Below are 24069 nucleotides of genomic sequence, written 5' to 3'. Positions count from 1 at the left end.
TTTCGGCCGTAACTGTGGATGCGCCGACCTGTTTCAGTCTGCCAGGTTCTGTGCCGTGCAGTTTGCAGCTCTGCTGTTAGAATGCACTCAACGTGATTATGTCTTCATTGGTAACATTCCACCTTGTCCCTGGTGACTTTCTTTGCTCTGAAGTCTACTTTTCCTGATGTTACTCCATCTGCATTTTGACTAGTGTCTTCACCGCAGTGTTCTTTTTGCACCCTTTAATTGTAACTACACGTTTCATATTTGGAGTGAATGTCTTTTAGACGGTATATAGCTGGGTCATTGTTTCTGAACCCACTCTGACAATGTCACACACGATTGGTATGCTCAGACCGTTTATATTAAGGTAAATTATTGACACGTTTCAATTTGGGCCGTCCATCTTATGTGTTCTATTTTTCTTCCTACATTTCCTCTTGCCTGTCTTGATTTCACTTCCTGGAACTTTTTTTTTTAGAATTCCATTTTAAAATATTTCATTTTTCGCTCTCTTTGTGAAGTTTAGTGGTTGATCTGAAATTTACAATATATATCTCTCACGATCTTATTAGAATCAATATTTTAGCGCTTCAAGTGGAATGTAGAAACATTACCATCATACCCTCTCCCCCTTCATGGTCTAGCTGTAATACGTACTACATCGACATACGCTGAAAACCCCACAGAAAAACGTACTTTTTGCTTTCAACAAAACATATTTCAAAGACCTCATTGAGAGAACAATGGTCTGTTGTGCTCCTCTGGACTTTTACCATTTCTGTTCCTCTTCCTTCCTAATGTTTCAGGTCTCTTCTAGTATAATGTCCCTATTGTCTGGAAAACTTCCTTCAGTAATTTTTTTTAGATCTGCTGGCAACAAATTCCCTCAGTTTTCCTTTATCCAAAAAGATCTTTATTTTACTTCCACTGCTGAAGGGTATTTTTGCTGGATATAGAATTTGGGGTTGATAGTTCTTTTCTTGAGTTAAGTAAGACTTGCATTATTCAATAAAGCCATAAGTCATGTCAAGTAGGTCCAGACGGACAGGTCACAGTGGACAGTTCTGACAAAACATGGTCCAGTGGAGCAGGGAATGGCAAACCACTCCAGGATTCTTGCCGTGAGAACCCCATGAACAGTGTGAAAAGGCAAAAAGATATGACACTGGAAAATAAGCAACCCCCCAGGTCAGAAGGTGTCCAGTATGCTACTGGGGAAGAACGGAGGGCCATTACTGATAGCTCCAGAAAGAATGAGGCAGCTGGGCCAGTATGGAATCAACGCTCAGTCGTGGATGTGTCTGGCGGTCAAAGTAAAATCCGATGCTGTAAAGAACAATTCTGCATAGGAACCTGGAATGATAGGTTCATGAATCAAGGTAAATTGGATGTCAAGCAGGAGATGGCAAGAATGAACACTGACATGATAATTTAGGAATCAGTGAACTAAAATGGGCAGGAATGGGTGAATTTAACTCACATGACCATTATATCTACTACTGTGGGCAAGAATCCCTTAGAAGAAATGAAGCAGCATCATAGTCAACAAAAGAGTCCGAAACGCAGAACTTGGGTGCTATCTTAAAAATGACAGAATGATCTCGATATGTTTCCAAGGAAAACCATTCAACGTCACAGTAATCCAAGTCTATGCCCTGTCCACAAATGCTGAAGAAGCTGAAGTTGACCAGTTCTATGAAGACCTACAAGACCTACAACACCAAAAACAGATGTTCTTTTCATTAGAGGGGACTAGAATGCAAGAAATACCTGGAGTAACAAGCAAATTTGGCCTTGGAGTATAAAATGAAGGCTAATGGAGTCTTGTCAAGAGACCACACTGGTCATAGCAAACATGCTTTGCCAACAACACAAGAGAAGACTCTACACATGGACATCACCAGATGGTCAATACCAAAATCAGATTATTATATTCTTTGCAGTTGAAGATGGAGATCTATATAAGTCAGCAAAAACAAGACACGGAGCTGACTGTGGCTCAGATCATTAGCTCCTTGTTGCAAAATCCAGGCTTAAATTTAAGAAAGTAGGGAAACCACTAGGCCATCCAGATATGATCTAAATCAAATCTCTTATGATTATACAGTGGAAGTGACAAATACATTCAAGGGATTAGATCTGGTAGACAGAGTGCCCGAAGAACTAAGAATGGAGGTTCATAACGCTGTACAGGAGGCAGTGACCAAAATCATCGCAAAGAAAAAGAAATGCAAGAAGGCAAAGTGGTTGTCTGAGGAGGCCTTACAAAGAGCTAAGGAAAGAAGAAAAGTAAAAAGCAAGGGAGAAAGGGAAAGATACACCCAACTGAATGCAAAGTTCCAGAGAATAGCAAGGAGAGATAAGAAGGCCTTCTTAAATGAACAATGCAAACAACTAGAGGAAAACAATAGAATAGGAAAGAATAGAAATCTCTTCAAGGAAATCAAAGATATCAAGGGAAAATTTCAAGCTAGGATGGGCACAATAAACGACAGAAATGGTAAGGACCTAACAGAGGTAGAAGAGATTAATATGAGGACGTGGCAAGAATACACAGAACTGTACAAAAACGGTCTTAATCACCAGGATAACAATGATGGTGTGGTCACTCACCTAGAGTCAGACATCCTAGCGTGAAGTCACGTGGGCCTTAGGAAGCATCACTACGAACAAAGCTAGTGGAGGTGATGGAATTCCAGGTGAGCTATTTCAAGTCCTAAAAGATGATGCTGTGAAAGTGCTGCACTCAATATGCTGGCAAATTTGGAAAACTCAGCAGTGGCCGGCCACAGGACTGAAAAAGGTCAGTTTTCATTTCAATCCCAAAGAAAGGCAATGCCAAAGAATGCTCAAACTACCACACAATTGCACTCATCTCACACAGTAACAAAGTAATGTGCAAAATTCTCAGAGCTAGGCTTCAACAGTACTTGAACCAAGAACTTCCAGATGTTCAAGCTGGATTTAGAAAGGGCAGAAGAACAGAGTCAAATTGCCAACATCCACTGGATCACAGAGAAAGGAGGGGAATTCCAGAAAAACATCTACTTCTGCTTCACTGACTACTTTAAAGCCTTTGACTGTGTGGATCACAACAAACTGTGGAAAATTTTTAAAGAGATGGGAACACCAGACCACCTTACCTACCTCCTGAGAAACCTGTATGTGGTTCAAGAAGCAACAGTTAGAACCAGACATGGAACAACAGACTGGTTCAAAATTGGGAAAGGAGAACAACAAGGCTGTTATATTGTCACCCTGCTTATTTAACTTGTATACAGAGTACATCATGAGAAATGCCAGGACTGATGACGCACAAGCTGGAATTAAGATTGCTAGGAGAAATATCAAAAACCTCAGATATGCAGATGATACCACTTTAATGGCAGAAAGAGAAGAGTATCTACAGAGCCTGCTGATGAGGGTGAAAGAGGAAAGTGAAAAAGCTGGTTTAAAACTCAACATTCAAAAAACTAAGATCATGGCATCTGGTCCCATCACTTCATGGCAAACAGAAAGGGAAAATGTGGAGGTAGTGACAAATTTTATTTTCTTGGGCTCCAGAATCACTGTGGATGGTTACTACAGCCATTAAATTAAAAAACACACTTGCTCATTGGAAAGAAAGTTATGACGAACCTAGACATTAAAAAGAGTTAAAGTATTAAAAAGCAAAGACATCACTTTGCCAACAAAGATCCGTACAGTCAAAGCTATGGTATTTCTAGTAGTCATGCATGGATGTGAGAGTTGGACCATAAAGAAAGCTGAGTGCTGAAGAATTGATGCTTTTGGACTGTGGTGCTGGAGAAGAGTCTTGAGAGGCCATTGGACTGCAAGGAGATCCAACCAGTCTACCCTAAAGGAAATCAGTCCTGAATATTCATTGGAAGGACTGATGCTAAAGCTGAAGCTCCAATACTTTGACCACCTGATGCAAAGAGCCAACTCTTGGGGAAAGACCCAGATGTGGGGAAAGATGAAGATGAGCGGGGAAAGGAGAAGAGGCAGTCAGAGGATGAGATGGTAAGATAGCATCACTGACTCAATGGACATGAGTTTGAGCAGACTTCGGGAGATGGTGAAGGACAGGGGAGCCTGACGTGCTGCAGGCCATGGGGTCACAAAGAGGCAGATGCGACTCAGGGACTGAACAACAACGAAAAGTTTTTTCCTTTCAGCGCTTTAAAAGATGATGTTTCACTTCCTGCTGGCCTCCTCAGTTTCTAATGGGAAAAGCAAGTCATCCAAACTGCCCCTCCCCAGTAAGTGATATACTTTCTCTGGCTGCTTCTAAGATTTTTTTCTTTGTCTACATTTTCAGCAGCATGGTTATGACATGTCTGGGCACTGACTTTGTGAGTTCATCCTGTCTGGAGCTCACTGAGCCTCCTGGTCCCCCGAATCTGTAGGTTTATATCTTTCGCAAGATTTGCGACACAATCAGCCCTTATTTATACTACCCTGTGTCAAGCTGGGGATACCAGAGGACGCAGAGAGTGGTGAGTGTGGCCCGTTCAGCGGAGCTTCCAGTCTTCCTCTCCAAACCACCTGCTACTCCTTCCTTTCCAGAACCCCACGCTGCTGCCCCAGGCACTGTGTTTACATCCGAGTGGTGCGCTTCCCTTCTCTGGGAGAGACACTTTAGAGTACGCTTCGTTCTTCTTTTCCTTAACTGAGACCTGATCTTTTTTGTGAACTGGTTCAAACTCATTTTCCAAATGCATAAGGGATTATAAGAATGAAGAAAGGTTTCCTTTTTAAATGAAATTAAATTGTTTTAGGATATACTTGTAGGCCAGCCACCAGTTACCTGCAGTGAGCGAGCACTCAAGGCTTTTCCTTTCTGCAGTTTATGATCATTCGTGATTTCCTGAGAACCCAGAGGTGAGAATGAATGTCACTTTTAAGTTGTCCTGGTTTTGCCTTCTTCTGGGATTCTCTCTTTAACATCTAAGAGCTGACTTGAAATTCCAGAAGGCCACTGAAGACATCCCAGGTTATACGAACCCAAGCACATGTACTCGTGCTGCCTGACAGAATTCTGTCCAGGACGGTGAAGCCTGCAAGCTTGCCCCGCTGCTGCTATCCTCGCCACAAGCAGTGGCTGCCTCAGAGCCCGCCCAGGACTGAAACCTGCTGCTCAGCCTCACTTCCTGACAACACTGCCAGTCCCTCACATCTGTGCACACAGCATGAGGCCTCACAAAGTCACAGAATCTGTTCTGAAGCATCATCCCAGGTGTTCACAGTCCGGAGTCCCTCTGACATGTACTCAAATTACAAAGACTCGCTATCACTTTTCAAATGGTCTTTTCTTTAAAAAAAAAAGAAAAGAAAAGCACATGGAAAAATATTGAAAGGAAAAACACCAAAATGCAAACAGTGATCATGTGGGGGACAGTAAGATTCCAAGTGTTATTTTATTTCCTAATATTCTTATACATCGTCTACACATCACTATAACCAAGTCAAAGTGTTAGTCGCTAAAGTGAAAGTGAAGTCGCTTAGACGTGTCCAACTCTTTGGGACCCCATGGACTGTAGCCTACCAGGTTCCTCTGTCCATAGGATTTTCCAGGCAAGAATACTGTGGTGGGTTGCCATTTCCTCCTCCAGGAGATCTTCCCGATCCAGGGATTGAACCCGGGTCTCCCACATTGTAAGCAGATGCTTTACCATCTGAGCCACCAGGGAAGTCACAAGTCATGTCCAGCTCTTTGTGACCCCATGGACTGTAGCCCACCAGGCTCGTCTATCCATGGAATTTTCTAGGCAAGAATATTGGAGAGGGTGCCATGCCCTTCTTCAGAGGATCTTCCCAATTCAGAGACTGACCCGGGTCTCCCACATTGCAGGCAGATTCTTTACCATCTGAGCCACCAAGGAAGCCCATAACCAAGTGAGTGTGACTAACTTATCTAAAGGAATCCACTCCCCATTTCCCAAAAACATAAGCAACTGGGAGACCACTCAGCCACAACCACCTCTGCCGCCTACGCCAGGAACACCTCTTTAGTAAGACTTTGTCCATGAGACTTCATTGGAGCAGAGGTTCAGAATTTTCCAGCAAGTCACTACTTCTCAAACCTGACTGCACATCGGATTTGCCTCACCCACAGCGCACAAACACAAACAAAACACCTGTCAGGCTGGGAGGTGGCGTCAGGAAGAGAAGCCCAGCAGGTCTAAAGCTGACCAGAAAGGCTGTCATCCACCGAAACGGGGGAAGCTGCAAAGGGAATAGGTCTGACAGATCAGAAAAAAAGAAAATCAGAGTTTAGCTTTGGTGCTTGTTCATCAGAGAAGGCCTACCAGACGTCCAGAGGGAGCTGTCGGGTACGCAGCGGGAGGCCCATGTGTGAGGCAGAGCTGGGATCCAAACCCAGCAAGTCTGACTCCAAAGTCCATGTTTTTAAATCACCACAGGATGCCACTTCTACAAAATATTTCCAAAGAGAAAGGGGAAAGGAATTAAAAGTCTACTAAATATCTTAATTATGCTTTAGCCCTAACTAGAGCTACTGCCACCATCTGGGATCACCAGTCTGGACACTCAGGCCCCAGGGACGGGCCCTCTGAAGCGGGGAGGGGAGGCAGGGAGAACCGACGCCTTGGACAGCAGCCAGCTCCAGCCTGCACCCAGGAGCTTCCTCCCAGCTTGCGGGAGGGCCCAGGGTGAGGGATGGGCGGCCCAGACACAAAGCTGGAGCAAACAGGATGGAGGCAGGGCTGTATGAGGCATGCAGGTACCGTTACATCCTGTATTATTGATGCTCAGAGCCAGATGGTCCTCTTCTCTGCAGTATCATGTTACTACAGAATTAGCTGACCTAGTCACTTCAGTTCACAGAAACCCTCTAAGAACATAATCCACGTTCGCCTTTAAAAAAGGGGGGTACGACAAAGATAACAGAAATTCAAGCATGATGCAAGTGGCATTAAGAGCCATGGGAAAATCTACGCAGCATAATGTATATAAAAAGTATAACTTTTTAGAAGAGCGTAGATTTCTTTAAAAATTCTGTAACAGCTTAGCTACTGAGTTTCCTAAGAAACCGCAGAGCTAAGCTCTGCATGTGAATACACATTTTAATTGTGTGTTATTTTAACAATCTACACAATAAGTGATCCAAATTCAAAATGTAACAGTCTCTAAAAATGAATTTCAACACTGATTTATTTTGCAAGTCTCCTGGGTCCCAACAACTGCTGTAAGGAGCATTAGACACCATTTGAAACACCATGAATTTGCCGAAACATAAACAATGAAATCTGTACAAAGCCAGTCTGCGGTCTGAGCCAGAGCCCTACACAGTGCATCCCCGGACCTAACACGTCTACACATGGAGGGGCCACAAGACTTAGCAGTCCCACGACTTCCACGGGCACTGGGCCAGACCCCCTTCTTTCACCCGGACAAGTCCAAGAGCCGCACACTTGCCAGGGGGCCTCATCATTCCCTGCATGCGTAAAGCCCTTGGTGGGGGGCTCCCCACAGCCTCTAGGTTAGGGGCAGGCTCCAAGCCCATCACGTCCCACCAAGAGGACCACCCGCCCCTGTTCCCCGGGCTCCCACTGCATGAAGCCCGGAGCTCGGGCCGCCTGGCACCTGCCCCCCTCCACTTCCTGCAGAGGAAGAGCCACGGCGAAGGCCCTGGCACCCACAGGCCTGGGGCTGAACTCCAGTTCCTCTGCTTTCCAGCTGCACACTCATTCGGTCTGCTCTCAGGGCTCTTTTGGTAAAATGAAGACGGTAACTAATTTCTTCACGAGGTTGTGGCGAGTTTTAAATGAACTAGAAACCCAAATGATGACTCATTTAACCCCAGTGTGTGTTCCCCATGGCGGCCCTGCCTCCCTCTCGGTGACCCTGCCCTGGAATCATTTGTGCACCAGAGGGGTGCTCTGGAGCCTGGGGGCAGCGCCATTTCTCTAACTCCAGGGCCACGCACGAGGCTGGCTCTTAGAGAAGTGTCTACTGAACAAGTGTCAGTGGATAAAAAACCGAGGTTTGGGCAGGGTAGGGGGGCCAGCTACTGGCAGTGTCATGGCACTGGGCAAACGCCCCACTGTCAGGACAGCTGGGGCTTGGGGCCAACCAGAAGATGTAGGTGGTCACAGTCGGGGTAGCTGAGGCCACAAACACCCCCCGGCCTTGCTGAGTCTGTGCTTGAGCCCTCTCCCTGGAAGGATGAGCGCCTGCCTCCAGGGCTGGCACCCTCCCAGCCGCAGTGGGCAAAGGAGCCCACAGTAGTGAGACACCACAGGCTTGGTCTGACCCGGAACCCCACCCTCTCCCCCAGGACAGGTGGGCAGCCTCCGCCAGCGAGGGGAAGGGGGTCACACAGCAGCCTGGGTAACGAAGGCCCCAGCTGCCCTGCTCCCAGGCGGCACAGGAATGGGTAAGTCCCAAGAAGGGAGAATTCCTTAATAGCAGACACAATAAAAAGTGTGATCACATTTGTAACTCTTATTGGAAAAAAACTGATTAAATTTAATCAAGTTCTAAACAGCCTGGGTGTTCACTGGAAGGACTAATGCTGAAGCTGAAATTTCAATACTTTGGCTACCTCATGCGAAGAGTTGGCTCACTGGAAAAGACCCTGATGCTGGGAGGGATTGGGGGCAGGAGGAGAAGGGGACGACAGAGGATGAGATGGCTGGATGGCATCACTGACTCGATGGACACGGGTTTGGGTGGACCCCGGGAGTTGGTGATGGACAGGGGGGCCTGGCGTGCTGCGGTTCATGGGGTTGCAGAGAGTCGGACACGACTGAGCAACTGAACTGAACTGAACTGAAAAAGCTAAAGCCCTTGGGATCAGGAAGGGAGAATTATTTAATATCAAACACAATTAATAAAAATTTGATCACACTTGTAACTCTTATTGGGAAAAAACTGATTAAATTCAATCAAGTTCTAAAGCCCAGCCGTCTCAACTTTCCCACGTGCGCATGCATACAAGCTGTAAGAAAAAAGCTGAAGTCACCCACGTTCTGAAGACAGACTTAAATAGCAGGCACTTAGCATGCAAGTTATAACAAAGCTTTCCAATTGCAAAGCCTCAATGATGGTCATTTATGCAAGGCTCATAAATGGATGCTGTACCCCATATTTCTGTGTCTTTGTATCTTGTATACCTTTTGTAACTTCTTTGCATCTTTCTGAGCATTCTCTCCGAGTGGTACTTTTCCAAATAACTTCCATCCCAAGTCACTTTGTTTGTCAAGTCTTGCATTCTGTTTTCTAGCAAGCGAATTCCTGTAAGAAGAAAATGAAAGAGTTAGGGAATTGTTGGACACTTACAGAAACACCAGGACCGCTGAATCACTCTAGTGAAAACAAGCAGACTTTCCTTAGAGATCAATGTGCTGAATCACAGACTTTAATTCTGCAGACTTGATTCTCACGTAGACACGGAATTATGAAGCAGGTGAAAAGCTCTTGAACCACAACAAGTAAGCTTTTTGTAATTCAATGAAAATATATACAACAAGTTGTATCATTCAGAGTAAGGATATGCATTACAGCGTAACAAAGTATATCCAGAAAAAGTGAGCTTTGAAGTCGAACCAAATTGAACTGAAACCCTGGCTCAGTCACTCAGTAGCTGTGTAACTCTGATCTGTACATTAACCTCTCTGAGACTCAGTTTCCTTATGTTTAACAAGGGTCACTATATGAATTAAAGGGACAGGTACATGATCAGTACTCAAAGGATGACAACTGCTTTTGTAATGAACCTCTAACTTAGTTTAAATTATCTATAAGGTAAATCTATATTATCTGTTTATAAAGTCTCCATGTATCATAAAAAGAAAGCCACTCACGACACAGTCACATGATCTTCTCTCATAATAACATGTAAACAAACCCTAATAACACAAATAAGTTATAAATGGTGCTACAGATAAACTGTTCTGGAACGTACTGCATTGGCTCATTCATTGAAAATGAATGGTTTCTAGGGCTCACTGGAAAGTTTAAGATGAGCATGAAGCGTCTTGTGTGCCAGAAAGAAGGTGCTCAAAGAAATACTGCGATAGGTTTAACAAAAACAGTACCCGGCTTGAAAGGGCTCTCGCTGACTAAATCTGGAATGTAATCATCAAAATACATAATGAGAACAAGGGATTATAATCCACCCAATAAAAAAAGAAATCCATGAGCCCAAATGGATATGGATACAAATAGGAAAATGAACACATGAGTGAAGGTGGAAGGAAAATTCTTAGAATGCCCCAAGTAAGTATTCTTTCCTGAGAAATCCTATGGACAGAGGAGGCTGGCGGGCTACAGTCCACGGGGTCGCAAAAAGTCACACACGACTCAGCAGCTAAACAATGACAACAGTAAGTAGAGAAGGACTGATGGGCTTATGGATTAGTCAACGGATGCTAAATCAGTAGATGAAGCTGGATGGAGAGAAGGATTTTTACACAGTTTGAAAGTAGCTCCCACAAATGACTTGTTAATTACAAAGAAAAATTAATTAACTTCACAGTGGAGACACCTCACTAGCCAAGCGATCACAGTGGGCACCCTCAGCGTCAGAATGGACAGCGCAGGTCACCTCCTCTGATGCTGAGAACAACACACCAGGTTGCCTGTAGTTAGCAAAAAACACATGAATATCACCTGAATATCACCGTGAGGAAACACAAACACACCAAAACAGGGGGACAGCCAAGGAAACGATAAATCTGACTCTGAAAATGTCAGGGTCCCGTGTGGACAAAAAAACACTGCCTTTGGTAAACTAAGAATGTTGCCTCCCACCAAGCCATCAGCCACTGTAGCCATCCCTAACGGTCCATCCTGAGGGGGTTCAAGATGCAGAAAACCAGCATACTGGCCCCATACAGTAATGATGTATTTCAAGGGAAGTGATTTCAATCAGCCCAGACTTCTGCATCTTCCCATACACAGAAAAGCTCTACAGTCATTAACACGAGATGGCTGTTTTTGTGATTAGCAGTAATGTTTCGATGTTTCACTACATGGTTTTTTGTTTTTGTTTTCTTCAGCAAAAACTCCTCTATACCCAGGTTCCTTGCTTATCTCTCTGCAACAGTCCATCAGAGCTATCAGAGAGGCTGCCTTCCCAGGCTATAGTCCTCAGGAAGGCCACCTAATAAAACAGAATTCTCAGCTTTTACGTGGTGCATCTTCCTCAGCTGACAAAGACTGAAGAACTGTTCCAGCTTAAAAGGAGGCTAGAGACCTGGGCGCTTCCCAGGTGGCGCTAGTGGTAAAGAGCCACCTGCCAGTGCAGGAAACGTGAGAGACGTGGGTGCTGTCCCTGGGTTAGGAAGATCCCCTGGAGGAGGGCATGGCAACCCATGCCGGTATTCTTGCCTCGAGTATCCTATGGACAGAGGAGCCTGGTGGGCTACAGTCTACATGGTTGCAAAGAATCTGACAGGACTTGAGGTGACTCAGCACAGCACACACACAGAGACCTGACAATTAAAGGCAGGAGGAGAAGGAGGCGACAGAGGATGAGATGGCTGGGTGGCGTCACTGACTCAATGAACCTGAGTGCGAGCAAACTCCAGGAGACACTGAGGACAGGGAGGCCTGGAGTGCCGCAGTCCATGGGGTCGCAGAGAGTCAGACACAACTCAGCGACTGAACAACAGCAGCAACAGGTGGATCCTGTACCACATCCTGGACCATGGGCCAAAAACGGTATAAAGAAGACTGCCGGGACAGCTGATGCAACGTGAACACGGATGACAGAGCACAACAGCCCTGGGGTGATGTTACATTTCCTGGTCTTGCTAACTCTGCTATGGTTACGGAAGAGAGTGCCCTTCTGGTATACTTTCCATTGGATCATATAGAAAGCAAGAGAATTTGAGAAAAACATCTGCTTCATTGACTATGCTAAAGCCTTTGACTGTGGATCACAGCAAACTGTAGAAAATTCTTAAAGAGATGGGAATACCAGACCACCTTACCTGACTCCTGAGAAACCTGTATGCAGGTCAAGAAGCAATATTTACAATCTTACATGGAACAATGAACTGGTTCAAAATTAGGAATGAAATACAACAAGGCTGTATATTGTCACCCTGCTTATTTAACTTGTATGCAGAGTACATCATGCAAAATGCTGGGCTGGATGAAGCACAAGCTGGAATCAAGATTGCTGGGAAAAATCTCAATAACCTCAGATATGCGGATGACACCACTCTTATGGAAGAAAGTGAAGAAGAACTAAAGAGCCTTTTGATGAACGTGAAAGGAGAATGAAAAAGCTGGCTTAAAAGTCATCATTCAAAAAAAACGAGATCATGGCATCCGGTCCCATCACTTCCTGGCAAATAGATGGGAAACAGTGGAAGCAGTGACTGACTTTATTTTCTTGGGCTCCAAGATCACTGCAGACGGTGACTGCAGCCATGAAATTAAAAAGACGCTTGCTCCTTAGAAGAAAAGCTATGACAAACCTAAACAGCATATTAAAAAGCAGAGATATTGCCGACAAAGGTCCAACAGTCAAAGCAATGGTTTTTCCAGTAGTCATGTGGATGTGAGAGTTGGATCATAAAGAAGGCTGAGGGCCGAAGAATTGATGCTTTTGAACTGTGGTGTTGGAGAAGACTCTTGAGAGTCCCTTGGACTGCAAGGAGATCCAACCAGTCCATCCTAAAGGAAATCAGTCCTGATTATTCCTTGGAAGGATTGATGTTGAAGCTGATGCTCCAATACTCTGTCCAACTGATACGAAGAACTGACTCATTGGAAAAGACCCTGATGCTGAAAAAGATTGAAGGCAGGAGGAGAAGGGGACAACAGAGGATGAGATGGTTGGATGGCATCACCAACTCGATAGACATGAGTTTGAGCAAGCTCCAGGAGATAGTGAAGGACAGGGAAGCCTGGCGTGCTGCAGTCCATGGGGTCGTAAAGAGTCGATACGATTGATCGAACAAAGGGGGATATCTCCAATTGCCTCTTCTAATGCTTCCCCAAAATTCTCATATGCTTATGTAGAATAGATGCCTTGTTCACAGAGTGAATAAAACAAAAGGAATGGAATGTAAACAGCTAGTGAATTTGAATAAAGGATATATGGAAGTTCCTTATATTTTTCTTGCAAAGTCTCTATAAATTTAAAATTATATCCCCCAAATGTTACAAAAACTTTCAAAAAAGGTTCTTTGTATTCTTCCTTGCTTTTCTCTTGTGGTTTATAATGGAACCTATTCAGAAGTTGGTATCATATCCCCAAGGCAACGTCTATTTACATTTGTAAGAAATGAAGTTTGAGGTGTCTCCAGGCCCAACCTGTTTGATGTGTTAAAACCACACCGAATCCTTTGGCACCCAGAAGGGTTCTAAGAATCTGGGCATCCAGAGTTTGGGTTCTAAGGGCTTACGTTTTGCTAAAGAGAGGAGGTGCCTCTGGGGAAGAGAACTGGGTGCCAAGGGACAAAGGTGAGGAAATCAAAGGCACCTGGAAAGGAGAGGGCCAGGGATGAGAGGCCCGCCTTCCCGAGGACCCTGACCAGATTGCAGGGACGGGAGTCGCTAAGGGTGTGGAGGGCTAACAGCAGAGAAGCACTCAGAGGCGACTGGGCACGGGGAAACACAGAAGAACTGTGGGCTTTGTGATCCGGGAGGCTGGGTGTCAACCGCGGTGCCGTTCACTGAAGATGACTGACAGGAAGTGAACCAAGAGCAACAGAAACCGTGGTTTCTCTGTCCACTGCTAAGGCTACACCATGTCACACAAACAGAGTGCAGATAAAGTTTATCAAAACTCAGAATGGTGGGGCACTTCCCTGGCGGTCCAGAGGTCATGACTCTGCACTTTCAGAGCAGGGGCATGGGTTCCATCCCTGGTTGGGGAACAAAGATTCCACATGCCACCCGGTAAGGCCAAAAAACCAAAAAATCAGCGTTGTATAATTATTTTTAGCCTAAGAGCTTAAGCTATACATTACAGGCCATGATTTTTGAAGGGTCTGTAACAGTATCTTTGGATGTATTATTTTTTGTGATGCTGAGGTCACCACAAGTACCCAGGAGCTCCGAGCAGAAAGGACTCCCTGCGAGCTTCAGCTGCGTGTCACCTGCAGCTCCGGCGCCAGCGCGGGGAGCAGGGAGCCCAGCCAGCAAAGGCTTCCCGCCCCCTGCTCCCCTTTCAGGTCACGGTCACGGGGAGACTGGCGTGGAGCTGGTTGCTGGGCCCAGGAGCCAGGTGGAGCCAAGGGCGCACCTCTGCCCATCACAGGACCCACTCTGGGGGCCGGGGGCAGGGCGAGCCCCCAGGCCGACCTGTGCCTTCAGCCCTGTGCTGCGGTCCTAGTGTGGGGCTCAGAGACGCCCTTGGGGACGCCCACACACGGGGCTGCTCCTGCCAGTCCAACAGGGCCCAGAGGGAAGAGGTGTCTGGATCCCTGGGGGTGTCCCCACGCAAGTTCTGTGACCATAGTGTAGCCCAAGCCTGGGTCCCAGAGGCTGAGAGCGCACGCGTGCTGCTGGAGAAGGCAGTGGTCTTTCCACCGCGTGTGTCCTCAGGGGGACAAGTACATGAGAGGAGGGGGCAGGCTGGGGCCCACCCAAGGCCAGGGGGAGCCAGCCACCTCCAAGGGTGGGGCCCACAGACGGGCATCCACACAGGCTCAAGGCAACAGAGACAATCTGGACAAATCAGAGCTCAGATGAGACAGAGGAAACATCTGAGCGGGGGAGGGTCCCCAGGGGCTCCTAGAAGGAGGGGCTAGCAGTCCGGGGAGGGGTGGCCGAGCAGGACACCCAACTCGCCTCCCAAGGGAGGCCGCCAGCAGGGGTGATGAGGGCTCGAGGCGGCGAGGAGGACCGGCCGCCCCAGAGGAGGGCCCTGGGTGGGAGGGTGGAAGCTCCGCTGCAGGGAAACGAGCGCGTCCTCCACCGGCAGCACCGGGACCTCCGCTGCTGGCCTCCCTGCAGTCTCTGACTGCAGAGCAGAAACAGCACGGGAACGGAGGGGACACGCCCCTACACTGAAGGGAACGACGCCACCAGGGCTGATAGGGAACCAGGGCTGCGCCGTCTCCAGTCCGCGGGCACGACGACGGGCTTCTGTAACAAGACCGTCCACAGCCTCCCAGGACTCTGGACAACAAGTCCCGCGCTGCCTATCCGCACACGCAGGCACACCAGCATGGCCCCCTGAACACACACACACACACACTCAACACACCACACACACACCCATTCACACACACACCATACAGTCAACACACCACACACACACTTAACACACCACACACACTCACACCACACACACTCAACACACCCAACACACCACATAGACACCCAACACACCACACACACACATGACACACATACGCACACACTCAACATACCCAACACACACAGTCTGACACACACACGTGGTGGGCACAACCTAACTCCTGCCAAGCCCCTCCCTCAAGGCTGGCGGGTGAGGGCTGCGGGCGTGGTGGCCGCAGGGACGCACCTGAAGACCCTAGGAGACCCTGGGGAGACAGAGGACTCGCCTGCCCTGAGGCTGGCTGCAGCGTGGGGGCCTCGGCAGCGCTGCCCCAGAAGCACCCCCAGAGGCGGGGGGTGGTGCCGCTCCACACCCCCCAGGCTGCGGGCCTCCACCGCAGCGCGGCAGGGAGAGGCAGCCCTCCGTGCTCAGAGACCACCAGGCTCTCCTCCTCAACTCTGGTCTTGCCCCACTGCCCCTCCACCCTGGGGCCTCCAGGGCTGGTCACCCCACCTGTGCCTCAGCAGTCCCTCAGGCGCAGCTCCAAGACCCGCGAGCCCTGGGCCCCTGCCAAACTCCACCGGCCATGCCTCCCAGAGCCCAGGGCCCTCTCTGGAAAGCGCAGGTGGACCCACCAGCCCCCGCCCCGACCCCTTCCACGGCTCCCCTGAGCTCATGGCACTTGCACACTCGATGTTCCCTCCACCCGCTCAGATGGTAGAGTCTGCCTGCAAGGCAGGGGACCCAGGTTCGATCCCTGGGTCAGGAAGATCCCGTGGAGAAGGAAATGGCTACCCACTGCAGTATGCTTGTCTGGGAAATCCCATGCACAGCGGAGCCTGGCATGGGGTCACAAGGGTCAGACACGACTTGCTGACTAAACCCCCGACCCTCAAAGTGCTCCTGACAGGGAGCCAGGAGGGTCGGCCTCACGGGGAGGTGCTGAGCCTCACGGGCTGCACACAGGACCTGCACATGCATGGGGCCCCAGAAAGTCCACGGGGAACCAAGAAGGCAGCCACGGTCCCCTGGCTCCACCCACCTCTCCAAGCCAGCGCTCTGCACCCAGAGGCAGGTGTCAAAGCCGGCGGCTGAGGGAAGGTGACCCAGGGGGCGCAGGCCCCACCAGAGGCCTATGGCTGACGCACGTCAGATCCACTTTCCAATAAAGCTGAAGAGCCTCAGGAAACACACCTTAGAGTCTGTAACAGGTGAGCCACATCCAGCTACAAGGGAAGAGCGTCATCCTCAGAGCCTGAGGGGCAAGAAAGCCAAAGGCAAGAAAAGGGAGCCGGGGTCTCCCCCGGCATTTACCCATGGCTGGCAAAATATCTATTCTTGTCTCAATAGGCACGACTCAGAGGACAAGATACAGAACACCAACGACCGAGTCGCGTTGACAGTAATGGCGCGCCCAGCCTCGGGGGACGAGCTTATGGCTGCCGGGAGGAGGGGACGGTTAGGGAGTCTGGGAGGGACATGCGCAGCAGGCACATTCTGGGCCCATCCCCATGCTTTTCCCACCGGAGAGCCAAAAAGCTGCAAGGGCGTGGGGTAGGGAGGAACGAGAAAGATGAAAAGGTGGAGACAGAAAGACTAAGGAGCAGGCCGCACCGGGCCTGGCTCCCGCGCGAGCGTGAGCCCAAGCTGAGCGGGGCCTCTGGCTGGGCTGCGGGCCGGGCGCCCCCAGTGCCTCACCCCTCACCCTCCTCCCGCTGCCCGTCTGCAAGGGCAGAGCTACGTCTGGGGAGCCTCGAAGGTCACACACTTTGGGGCATGCTCTTCAAGGGAAAAAAAATACTAATTAGGTACACAAAGTCATCCTGACTCATTTGAAAAGACCCTGATGCTGGGAAAGATTGAGGGCAGGAGGAGAAGGGGACGACAGAGGATGAGATGGCTGGATGGCATCACCGACTCAATGGACATAGGTTTGGGTGGACTCTGGGAGCTGGTGATGGACAGGGAGGCCTGGCGTGTTGCAGTTCATGGGGTCGCAAAGTCGGACACGACTGAGCGACTGAACTGGAACTGGAGAGGTCCTGATGTCAGGTTTATAACATGTCATAAACCCAGTTTTATATGCTTCTGAACCCTGGGACGAGGGACGCAGCAGCCACTAGAGCTCACAGGTCACCAAACTCCGGCACAGTCCAGCATCCCACGTCTCTGCTTTTAGCTGAGTGATTACAGAGCCAAGGGCCGACACAAAAGTTGAGAGGCTGTCTTCACAGGTGGTGAGGCTGAGGCTGTTACCTTCACCTCCGCCCCCAAGTTAACTTTCCCGAGTTACTGAAGCCAAAAGAAGGCGATTCAAGGAGCAAGTAAGAATGCTCGCTGACAAGAGGCCTGCGAGGCGTTCAACCTGGGTCCCTGGCCTCGCGGGTGTCAACGCGCCATGTGTGAGCTGAGCCACACACGGGCACACGGATACATTCCTAGATGCTATCACTGCGGCTGTGTTTGTCTTCGCCACCAGCAGGCAGAGTCCGTGGGCACGAACACAGCCTCTTCCATTTGCTGTGGTGCCTCCAGTGTCTAGAACGGTTCCCGGCCTGCAGGAAAAGACTCAAACTCATCAAACGTGTGCTTTTACAGGGAATTTTCATAAAGATTATCGGAGAGTTACTCCTGTCCATTTAAAACCAAAGCAGCCAGGACTGGGAGAGGGCGAGGAGTCCTGCCCAGGGAGAGACGGAATGAGGCTGTCCCGGAGGGCGGAGGAGGGCTGGGACGGGAGGACAGTCCTCGCCGACCCGGTGGAGCAGGTTCCACAAGCCACCCACGCTCCCCAGGGTTTCTCAGAGTCTTGAGAAATAGACCTCCGATGTCTTCCTCCTTTGAGAGGCCGTACATTTGAACTCCTGGCTGTGATTCAGTAATTACTTGGGGCTTCCCGCTCTCTTGCTCCTGTCTCAGTGACAAACTGCTGGCGACTTCTGATCCCACAGCAACCGGAAACCAGCAGAAACAGTGTTTGGCTCCCCCGAGGACTGGCTGGCCCAGCTGGGTATCTCCTTCAGCGTCTCCTGAGTCACAGACCACCTGTCAGGCTCCGGCAGCAGGCACTTCTCCTGTGCTTCATGTGTGAAACAACGCTACAGGAACGGTGCTATAGTTACTACGATACAGACAGCATAAGCTCACACAGGCTCAGTGAGGTCAAAAATTCACTCGAGAGACATCTAAACCCTGACACCCATCAGCGGCAGAGAAGGGGAGAAGCTCCACGGACTCCTCGGAAGTCCACCTCCCGTGTGTTTCTTCCAGATTCCCACCCCTCCACGACTGACACGCTCCGCAGCTGCACAGACGCACACCGGGCCTGGCTCTGCTCTGAAAGCACAAGGGGAAGAGGCTGGCCCACTTCGACCGTCAGCGAGACACCAAGGGAAAGCCGCAGTCTGCAGAGCAAACCTCCCGTGTGATCAGATTCTACCTACCTCGTGGGAAAAAGGAAGTAAGGGAGACACCGAGGTCTTATGGCCACAAGCATTGTGGCCCAAATTCCTAGTTCCACACACAGTTAAAAGTACCCAGGAGTCCCTCTCCTTTTTCAAAAATGTTACCCAAGCAGCAGCTGACGCTAAACCTTTAATCCACTAAAAGCAATGCTAACCCTCGGGGTGAGGGGTGGGGGCGGCGGACATGAGCACGGATATAAAATGGGGCCCTCGAGCTCCTGGTACACACAGCAGACCCCCGCTGATCACCCCCATGTTAAACTGAGGAACAGCCGAGGAAACAAGTCTGCCCCACGCAGGCTTGGAGGAGGGGAGCTAAACCACGTTAAAAGCTATCTAACATGGGAGGAACCGTGCTCCAGTTAAGTCTGCAATTACCGAAGCAAGAAAGGCAAGACCACAACCACCAACCTGTCCATCAACAGCAACGCAGGGGAGACAGCCATCACACCTCCGGGAAGCGCCTGGCTCTGAGGCAGCCACAGGAGCACGCGCCTCCCCCAGGAACATTCCTGCCCGGCCCAAGCCGCAGTCCCAAGCAGCACCATGGGCGCCCTTCCGAGCCCGCTCCACGCAGTCTGGAAGGCTAAGGAAGGCTGGGCAGAGCAGCCCGGCTGGAAAGGCCAGGCGGTGGGGGTGTGCGGGGCTCTGACTCCTAGTCAGTCCCCAGGAGGCTGGGTGTGGGCAGTCTGGGAGGAAGGCTGATCGACCAGGCTTCCAGGGCCCCACACAGACCCACTCATGCAGCTCAGCACCCGGCAGAGACCCAGAGCCACAGCACAGCAGGACAGGCTCACCTGACCCCAAAACCCACGGGCGCTGCAGACTAAGAAGGCAGGCGAAGGGCATCTGAAACAACTGAGCACCTCCTCTGGGCAGACACTGCACTCTGTGCAAAAGCAACCAGGTTTTCTGGTGAGTCACAAACATGGTCACTCAATCTCTGTCCAAACACTTGCCTTAGAACCGTCACTAGGGGACTGTCCCTCCATGACTTCAAATAGTGCTAAAGCTTTTTTAAGGGACAAGATCTAATTAACAACGTCCAGTCTATAGAACTGATCTATTCTAAAGCCACAAGATACCATGGGTTGGCTGGCCCTTGGGGCAGGCATCATTCAATCATTTGTCAACAATCAGCCCACGCGCCCAGCTAGGGCTCACTTGCTACTAAGCAGCCCCATCGTCCATGCCTATCTGGCACATGTCTGTATGTCTGAAATTACACAAAAGACATCTGACTGGAGACAGCAGGCGGACATCTCTGGCAAGAGGAGCTGGTGAGGAACAGAGGAAAAAGTTACTTTATGTTACAAACTACTATACTGCCACTTTATTTTTTTTAAAAATCAAACCTTTGCAACTAAAAAGAAAAGACAGCCAAGCATGGGCGGTAAGAGGGTACAGCGTGGCCCCGAGCACACGCCTGTCCCAGACGGACACGACTCCCACCCCAGTGCAGCGGATGCTAACGAACACACTCTACAAAGCCGGGGACCCCAGAGCGGGGGTCTGGACCAGGGGCAGCGTCACCTACCTGGGAGCTGGCGAGAAATACAAATCTTGACCCCATCCAGACCTACTGGGTCAGAAACTCACGCGCGGCCCAGCGAGCTCTGTTTCACAGGCCCTCCAGGTGGCTCGGATGCGGCTAAGGTTTGAGAAGCACTGTTCTGACTACACTTACACACTTCAAAAAATTCCTGCTCTCCTACTTAGCAGTTCTGGTCAAATCCCTCACTACCCGAGGAATCAAACTGACGTTTTTCCATCTGTAGCTCAGGGTGAGAACAGAGCAGTCATTCACAAAGTGAATATAAGAGATTCACTCTAAGAATCCACAAAGCCACTATAGGAGATTCACAAAGAGTTCACTTGAAGAGACTCCTCACAAAGCCACTGGAAGAGATTAGTCAAAGCCCCCCAGCAACAGCCTGCTTTCCCGGCTTCATCTGCAGTCTCCTTCTCGGGAGCCACTGTGCTTTCTACGCTCCAGAACACTCATGTTCCTGTAGTCCTTCCAAGTTCTTCCTCAACCTGCAGTATTCATGTTTTATAATTATACCTCAGCAAAAAAAAATGCTTCCAGAAATATCCATAATTTTAAAACTCACAGAGAAAACTCAGGTCCAGATGGTCTCACTGGTGAATCCTTCTAAACATTTAAGGAAGAAACCTTCACAAACTCTTTCAGAGAACAAACCTTTTAGACCGCCCCCCGACCACAGCAAATTTATTAGGTCACTCAACTGATGCATTTATACGTCTGATTCACCAAAAAAAACAGGACTTTCTGACGACCCTGGGAGGGTTATCTGACATGGGTTAGTATGTACGTGTATACATGTTAAATTCCCACAAAGCCTTTTTATTATTTTTAAAAATTCATATATAATAGAGCAGACTTTTTGGTGTGCAGGTCTCTGAGTTTTAACACACTGGTCAGTTCATTTAACCACCAGGGGAAAATCTTACAGAAAGTCTTTGAGAAAACAGAAACAAGAACATTCCTCAACCGATTTTATAAGGTCAACATAATCTTCACACCGAAACTGGACAGAGAATATTGTAAGAAAGAAAAATTACAGGCTATACTCTTATGAACAGAGGCAGAAAAAATTTCAAATGTATATATTAGCAAATCAAATCCAACGACAGATATAAAGGATGATCTATCAAGAACAGTTGAGATGATTCTAAGGAAGCCAAGTTAGTTTACTTAACATTAGAAAAATGTTATTCACCACATACAGAAAATAAAGGTGAAAACGCATCATCAATAGATGTGGAAAAAAGCATTTGATAAATGCAACACACTCATGACTTTTTAAATCGTACAACTATGAATAAAAGCAAACGATTTTTATCAGAATCCTTAATCTGATTTTTAAAAAGTGCTTCTTACTATAAAGTAAGGCATCTAGTAAAACACATCTTATTGCAAAAATCACACTTAGTGGGAAACAGAGAAAGCTTTCCCCGAGGCCGGCGCCACACAAGGCTCTCTGCCAGCACTACTTCAATCTAACCTGCATCGGAGACCCTGGTCACGCAATAACTTAAGAAAAGTACATACAAAGTGTAAGAATTGGAAAGAAACAAACCCCATCCACAGACAGCATGGTATTCTACAGAGAAAAGTCAAAAGAAACCACAGATAAACTGTAAGAACTGAACTGAGCAAGATTCTGGGAGTCAAGGTCTACAGACAAAACTTAACTCCGTTTCCAACTAACGCTTATAAAACGGCATTTTGAAAACCATCAAAAATAACAAGTATCTTGGAATAAATTTAATGAAACACAAAACCTGTACATAAAGAATTATAAAATACTGTGAAAAAAATTTTTAAAAACTAAATAAATGAAAGGACATAACATATTCAGAGATCAGAAGTCTTCTACTATAGATTAGAAGTCTTCTACTGTACAAGTCTTCTATAGTAAAAAGTAACCAACAGATTCAATGTAATCCCAAACAAAATCAGAGCAGATTTCTGTGGTAATCGCCAAACTGACCTTTAAAATTTACAGGGAAATGAAAATGACCTAGAATAACCAAAACAATGTTAAAGAAGAACGAAGCAGGAGGGCTTCCTCTACAGATGTCAAAAGCTATGACAGGGTAATAGTAATTAAGAGGAGACAAGTGAGAGAACAAACAGATGACGGACACACACTCACCTGACTTCTTTCAAAGGTTCAGTGGGATGGGTGATCTCTACAACCCGCTCACTACCTCTCACTCTAACAGAACATTAATTCTGATGGACTACGGCTCTAGTTGGTAAAGGCAAGACAAAGTCTCTAAAAGAGAACGTGCACGCATGCTAGGTCGCTGCTGTCGTGCTCGGCCCAAGGACCGAACCTGTGTCTCTCAGGTCTCCTGCATTGACGAGCAGGCTCTCTACCACTAGCACCACCTGGGCAGCCCAGAAGATAACTCAGACTTTCTTAAACAGGACACAAAGGGCACTAAGCATAAAAAGAAAACTTCTATTAAGCAGAATTCATCACCATGAAGAACTTTTGTTAGTTTAATAAACCAAACTTTTAAAATATTAAGAGAATAAGAAGGTAAGCCATAGTGTAGAAGATACGGGCTTCCCTCGCGGCTCAGTCGGTAAAGAATCTGCCTGCAATGCAGGAGACCCAGGTTCAAATCCTGCGCCGGGACAACCCGCTGGAGAAGGAAATGGCAGCCCACTCCAGTATTCTTGCCTGGAGAATCCCATGGACAGAGGAGCCGGGCAGGCTACAGTCCGTGGGGTCACAAGAGTTGGACACGACTTAGTGACTAAACCACCACCACCAGAAGATGTTGCAACACACACCTCTCACAAAGGACTCTCCTTCTGAATACAGACATTACGCCTACAAACCAGTCAAGACACACCTCAACAGGCAAGCCACAAAGGGAGATTCTCAATCAGCAAGATATGAAAAAGTGAATCGAATCATGAGTCATCAGAGAAATGTAAAGGAAAGCTAAATACCCCTATCCCATCACCAGAACGGCAAAAAGCGGAAAGAAGCCAGGAAACCGACACCACCAAGTCTGGGAGAGGAGGGAGCCGTGTGCACACGCCAGTCCGAGCACGTTCTGGGACAGCCGCCCCGGAAGACCACCCAGCCGTGTCCACGAAAGCAGATCCAGCGAGTCCACCTGAGGGTTACACGCATAGAGAGACACTACGACCAGCGTTCTTCCCGGTGGTCACGAGCGGAACAAGCGAACACCCACCCACGGCAGAACGCAAAGGGGTGGGTCTATCTGCACACCTGAACACCCCCCAAACGAGAGAATGGATACTGCTGCCGCACAGGAACCACCTGGGCGAGCCGCCGACAAAACCGAGCAAAGAAAGCCAGACACCGGAGAATACGCCGTGTGACACCACACATCTAAAGTTCAAAACGAGCGGAACACATCTATGGTGACAGAAGTCGGAACAGTGGTGGCCCCCGGGGAGCGAGGTCCTGACCGAGAAGGGGCGTGACTCTCCAGGGGCACACGAGTGGGTGCTCACTCTGTCCCCATTCAGCAAACACTAGTCAGCTGCAAGCGTGCTCCTCTGGAGCCTCTGGGCTGATGGAGTCCCTTTCCGCAAAGTCCCTCCTCTGTGCCCCCAGCGCACTCACACTGACTGTGACAGAGAGCTGAGGGCTATGTTTCAGTTATTTATGCGCCACTGCCCACTACATACACGGGAACCTTACTTGGTCTTTGTACCCCCAAGGCCTGGCATAACCTGCTGGATTTGCTGCATTAACAGGTAATTCATTAACTAACCCTGAAACTGCACCACCACCTCAGAGCCTCCCACTGATAAGTCAGAGAGCAAAACAAGACCCCGTGTTATCCTGGGCCACAACCTCCTTGAAATCT

The 24069-nt window shown here is 48.6% G+C and overlaps 1 protein-coding gene across 4 annotated transcripts in view; it reads right to left on the bottom strand.

Annotated features, from left to right (window-relative positions):
• TBC1D14 (TBC1 domain family member 14) overlaps window positions 1–24069 on the bottom strand; it is a 109509-nt gene that overhangs the window by 54773 nt on the left and 30667 nt on the right. For all 4 annotated transcript variants that reach the window (XR_011464561.1, XM_005906256.3, XM_070372753.1 and 1 more), the window contains exon 3: window positions 9129–9249. Coding sequence is in view for 3 of the 4 variants with exons in the window: in XM_005906256.3 (XP_005906318.1) it covers window positions 9129–9249 (121 nt within the window). In the remaining variant the exon portion in view is untranslated. The remainder of the gene's footprint in view (window positions 1–9128; window positions 9250–24069) is intronic.

The sequence above is a fragment of the Bos mutus genome, chromosome 6 (genome assembly GCF_027580195.1).
Source record: "Bos mutus isolate GX-2022 chromosome 6, NWIPB_WYAK_1.1, whole genome shotgun sequence".
Lineage (NCBI taxonomy): Eukaryota > Metazoa > Chordata > Mammalia > Artiodactyla > Bovidae > Bos > Bos mutus.
This window is presented reverse-complemented; position numbering and strand designations above follow the sequence as displayed.